General features: G+C 47.8%; 1 protein-coding gene across 1 annotated transcript in view; it reads left to right on the top strand.

Annotated features, from left to right (window-relative positions):
* The window catches only part of LOC106812253 (vacuolar protein sorting-associated protein 18 homolog), a 7,763-nt gene extending 2,016 nt beyond the window's left edge, over positions 1-5,747 (top strand). Inside the window, exons 2-3 of the mRNA XM_014816083.1 lie at positions 4,368-4,504; positions 4,818-5,747. Coding sequence (XP_014671569.1) covers positions 4,466-4,504; positions 4,818-5,654 — 876 coding nt within the window. The 5' untranslated portion in view covers positions 4,368-4,465 and the 3' untranslated portion in view covers positions 5,655-5,747. The remainder of the gene's footprint in view (positions 1-4,367; positions 4,505-4,817) is intronic.
* The last annotated feature ends 105 nt before the right edge of the window (positions 5,748-5,852 follow it).

The raw sequence follows: 5,852 nt of genomic DNA, 5'->3' as shown, positions 1-5,852 counted from the left end.
GAACCGATGCTGATACAGGGAGAAGGGTGCAGCCTATAGCTGGTGGGAGGTCATTATGCTGATAGGGAGAAGGGTGGCAGCCTATAGCTGGTGGTGGAGGTCATTATGCTGATAGGGAGAAGGTGCAGCCGTATCAGCTGGTGGTGGTAGTCCATTATGCTGATAGGAAGAAGGGTGCAGCCTATAGCTGATGGGGGAGGTCATTATGCTGAATAGGAGAAGGGTGCAGCCTATAGCTTGGTGGTGAGGTCATTATGGATTATTAATGTAGTCAACCTTATTTTAGATTTATTCCTTCTAAATTCGGACGCATCTCCAATATTCCGCTTTCAAAAAACAAGATATAATGTGGTAGTATATCATCTGTAACAGTTTAGAGATCCCGATTTGCCTATGTCCTTTTTTGTCTTGGTTTATAATTGTTTCCCATAAAAAGATTTAAGGTGGTAGTTAATTCCCAGTATGTATAATGATTGAATCAGGATGCATGATCAAAGATTGCAGTGTATTGTTTTTACCAATGTGGTTCAAGAAAAAACTGGGCCTCCATTGTGTTAATTAGTACCGTACATTAAAAATAATCACATGAATGAAAGGTGAGATTAAATTAATATGTTTAATTGTTTCTATTTTTGCATTTAAAGATTTGAAGAATTGCTACCGCTACTTGCAAGTAACACTACTCCATGAACATTCCTTTTGTCATACGAATGTGGATGGTATTGGGGAAATGGTGAGATTCAAGGGTGTTTGAGATTGGTTCGGATTATCATATATAGAACAAAAAGTGTAAGCCTGATTTTGTTTACCGTGTAAGGGGAGGGGGGGGTGGGGGTGATAATTAAGATGTATAGATGTTACGTAAGATGTAATTTTACGTTTCTGTATGCCATTAAAGAATAGGCGATTACGCAGTCTAAACAGTTTTATCGTGAGAGGCATTATGGCGGCACACAGCTAGAGGTAGTTTTTTACTGAGAGTAGGTTGCGCCACAACCCAAACACACCCGAGAGCACACCCAACCCAAGCGCGGGGCCGGCACACACCAACCACAGGGGCCGGCGCCGGCCGGGGCGCGCGCGCGGCGCACGCACAACAGCCGGCACGATCCGCAAACACTCGTGCACTCACACGCGTGCGCGCTAGCACAACGCACGCACGCACGGCACGCACAACGACAAACACACACGACATATATATAGTATACGCGTGCCCGACACAGAAGGTACCTACGAACGCACGCAACACGCGACGCACGGACGCGGGGGGGCTCATCGTACACACATACGTACAACAGACAGCCATGCACTCACTACGCCCGCAAACACCGGTACACATATATTAGCCGCACGCGGACGCAAGTAAAAAAACCTTTCCTCGCTCCCGTCCTTCCTTCGCTCTCTCTCTCTCTCTCTCTCTCACTTTAGTCTCTGTCTCTCTCCCATCTCTCTCTCTCTCTCTTTCTCTCTCTCGCTCTCTTCTCGTCTCTCTCTCTCTCTCGCTCTGCTCGCTCTCCTCCCTCTCCGTCTCTCTCTCTCCTCTCGTCTTATTTCTCTCTCCTCTCCTCTCTCTCTCTCTCTCTCTTCCCATCTATCTTGCCTTGTTTACACCCTAAACTGTGAAATGTGCCATGCATGTTTGGTTCATGCTGAAGCGCTCAATGTACGTCCACTTTTAAGAGTCACGTATCCCAGAGCGAACCTCGAAAACGCCATCACCGCGAGATTCAATTGACAGATTACGCGCTAGCAACTAATCGGGTTCGATCATGTCCAGAAGCGGATTGATTAGAATCCACTCCCCAGCCGGCTACTGCCGAAAATTACCGTCATATTTTACCAGCTGAACCGACTAAGTTTTTGACTACCGAATTCAGGTCTTTAAATGTCAAAAGCGTTTGGGCCCTTCTTCTTCCTTTCCTTAATCTGTAGCCGAGATCACCGCTCGAACGCCCGACATCTGAACAGATGGGGCACCACCTTCTCGTGCTCTCTCACCTCGCTGTTGGAGCGGCTCAGCGTACGGCCAGCACACAAGACAACCAAGATCTCAATTATTCATAGCCACCCTACTATTTAGTTCTCCTGCCTACTGTTTCCGATACTGAAAATCGCCAAGTGAAATAGCTGCATATCAAACCAGAGCACAGACCATTGTACGTATAGACCATTTAATCTCCATATGTAATTAGCCATGCTCTTAGCTAAAGTTTGTGGTTTTCTGCGATCAATGTATTCGTTCTGAAATCACCTTTCTGAAAATGTGAATGTAGCAATTGTAATCCTTGTTTACAGAGCTAGCATTATCGAATTTCGTTCTTAGCATTTCATGGGGAAGTTCCTTCTCGCAGCTATTGTTTTCTTAGACACATAATTTTCTCTCTAAGTTTTCTAATTCTACTCCCATTAACGTAGCCACTTGTCACTCCGATCACATCGCTCTTTAGCTAACCGTCGCAAAACGAACTCAGAATTAATGTATTTGCGCGGTGGTAACAATAATTTATGTTTTGATTACGATGGTCACCTATATACGATACTGATTGAGGCGATCAAAACAAAACAAACAACTGATGATTAAATATGGAGAAGCCCGTATCGTCATAGTCATCTTGATTTTATAATCCAAAATTTTGATCTAATTGATGATGGGATCGTTGGTCGGAAAACTTCCATAAACAGTGAAGAACACATTGTAGTGTCTAAGCATTACGAAAAATGAATTTCACGGGGTGCCTATACTAACTTCGGCCACATAACATTTTAATCGTTTTTATATTACTTTTTTCTATCATCAAATTTTTTCTGGCTATCATTCTATAATGTTACATATAACACATATATTATATTAATCGCGACACACTGTTAGGCCTACGAACTGTTTACCTGAACCATACCGATTTTTATACAGATCTAAATTAAATCGTGTTACAGCTCAAACGATGGTAAATGTATTTATCCGTAAGCCTTTGTCGCGCGATATCTAACACCTTAAACGAAGAAATCACAGCATTGTCAATAACATAGCTAGAATGTAACGTTTATAATAGCTAAATCAAGTATTCTTGTTACTCCGTACTAAAATATAATATTACTAGGTTTATAAAGATTAATTTACGGCGATAATTATAGGGAGGAACGATCAAGAGTCACACATACAAACATTTCCTCAGGCTATATAACGTTTCTTCGCTCGCGATCGGGCACGCCACCAGTGATAGTAGAAGTAATAATGTAGTGGCTCACACAACAAACACCACAACATGTTAAGCGTGCAGTGTGAAGGCTTAAAAGCCGCACAGTCAACTAGTTTAGAGCTCCGTAGTATCATCGATATTAGTATTATTATACGCAGGCCCGTAGCCAGGGGGTTCGGGGGGTCGAACGAACGCCCCCGCCGAGGCCTCCCCCCCAAGCAAAAAAAAAATTTGTTGAAAAATTGCAAGAATTCACCTCAGGTCGCTCCATTTTTATGTGTAATAATTGCAAATCTCACATCGTGCGGGAGGGTGAACAGTGAACAGAACATCCCCCCCTCCCCCAACACCTCCACCCGCTTCGTCGCTTGGGCTCCCTAAGCCTGGTCGCTTCGCGCCCGAGGCAGGGGCGTGTACAAGGGGGGGGTCCAGGGAGTCCAGACCCCCTTGCTCGCCGCAGAAAAAACGCATCTGAAGGGGGTGTAATTTTATAAAATTGTGGGGAGAGCCCCCCCAGACCCCCCGCTTCGCGTGCTCTACTTGGGTTATTACGGTTAGATTCCCCCCCCCCCCTGGTAACAAATCCTGTACTACGCCCTGCCCGAGCAAATTGCTAACATTGAAAACGACACCCCCCCCCCCCAACATAAAGCTGGCTAAGCGGGCCTGATAGACACAATAGTTTACGTTGAAAACTGTAGGCACGAGCATACAACACTATAGCGGCCTCTAGTGCGTAAATCAGCAGGTTCGTGCCCTAAACATTCGCAAGACAACTTCATAATAACACTCGAACCGTATATTAGTTAATAATTCCATACACCCTGCGCCCCACCTACCCACCTACCTACCTACCCACCTACCCACCTACCCACCTACCCACCTACCTACCTACCTACCTACCCACCTACCCACCTACCCACCTACCCACCTACCCACCTACCCACCTACCCACCTACCCACCTACCTACCTACCTACTTACATGCTTTCTTACATTCCTCCTTATGACCTTAGTTATGACATTGACAGATATTGACTTGCATTACGAGAAGATTTGAAGTTAGATGGAACTTAGCAGCTAACATTGAATGGAATAGCTGAAATTAGTATGAAGCAAGGTGAAATTCGTACTGTGAGCTCCAATTTCATGTTTGTAATATTATATTTTAGGTATCTCGAGTTCTGCATTGAAAAAGGAGAGCACAAGGAACAGGCTATACATAACTATTTGTTATCGTTGTATGCTAAATTAAAGCCAGAACAATTGATGACTTATCTGCAATTTCAAGGCGAAGACCCGGAAAAGGTAACTCGATCGTGCAAAACGTGCTGGCTTGAGTTATAGAAGGTTAATAATCTTTGAGTAGGTGTACATTGGGTACAAAGGTGAATTAATAATCCAACAATCCAAAATGAATGCATAAGTAAGCGTTCGCGTTCATATTAAACAGTTAAACCTGTGTATAAAGGTTACTTACATAAAACGCTAAAAGTTACCTTTATAGACAGGTGTTTCATTGTATAACTGCCACTCGAGGGAAACAGCAACAGTGTCCTTAACACGCCGTCATCCGTTCCATAGGCGGGTGACCGCTATAACCCCTGACCTTTGTGTACAGGTGTGCTACGACCTCAAGTACGCGCTGCGGCTGTGCACCGAGCACGGCCACCAGAGGGCGTGCGTCTTCATCTACACGACGATGGGCCTGCACGAGGAGGCGGTCGACCTCGCGCTCAAGGTCGACGTCGAGCTCGCCAAGGTCAGCGCCGATCGTCCGGAGGCGGACGAGCCGCTGCGCAAGAAGCTGTGGCTGCGCATCGCGCGCTGCGTCGTCGAGCAGGAGGGCGACATCGGCGCGACGATGCGCTTCCTGCGCGAGTGCGACCTCATCAAGGTCGAGGACGTGTTGCCGTTCTTCCCCGACTTCGTCACGATCGACCACTTCAAGGATGCGATCTGCGCGTCGCTCGGCGCCTACAACCGCCACATTGAGGCGCTGCGCTGCGAGATGGACGAGGCGGCGGCGGCGGCGCGCGAGGCCCGCGCCGACGCGCAGGCGTTCCGCGACCGCTACGCGCTTGTGCGCGGCGCCGACAAGTGCGCGGCGTGCGCGTACCCGATCCTCACGCGCGCATTCTACCTGTTTCCATGCCGGCACGCGTTCCACGCCGACTGCCTGCTCGCCGAGCTGCGGCCCTACCTGTCGGCGACAAAGCGGCAGCGCGTCGACGACCTCAGCTCGCGGCTGTCGACCAATCGCGAGCCGGAGACTGGGTCAACGGGGTCGCCGGCGGCGTCCGGTGCGCTGCAGACAAGGCAGGACCACGTGAAGGCAGAGCTTGACGAGTTGTTGGCGGACGAGTGCCTGTACTGCGGCAACAGGATGATACGCTCGATTAGCAAGCCCTTCATCGAGGCCGAGGGATACGAGAGTGAGATGCAGAGCTGGGTGTAGGAGTGCGGGGGAGTCCGCACGTCGAGGCTGAGGAGTAGAAAGCGAAGCTAGGAGAGAGAGAGAGAGAGAGAGAGAGAGAAAGAGAGAGAGAGAGAGAGAGAGAGAGAGAGAGAGAGAGAGAGAGAGAGAGAGAGAGAGAGAGAGAGAGAGAGAGAGAGAGAGAGAGAGAGAGAGAGAGAGAGAGAGAGAGAGAGAGAG

This window comes from Priapulus caudatus, unplaced genomic scaffold (assembly GCF_000485595.1).
Source record: "Priapulus caudatus unplaced genomic scaffold, Priapulus_caudatus-5.0.1 Scaffold626, whole genome shotgun sequence".
Lineage (NCBI taxonomy): Eukaryota > Metazoa > Priapulida > Priapulimorpha > Priapulimorphida > Priapulidae > Priapulus > Priapulus caudatus.
Note: the sequence above shows the minus strand (reverse complement) of the source record. Positions and strands in the feature narration are given on the sequence as shown.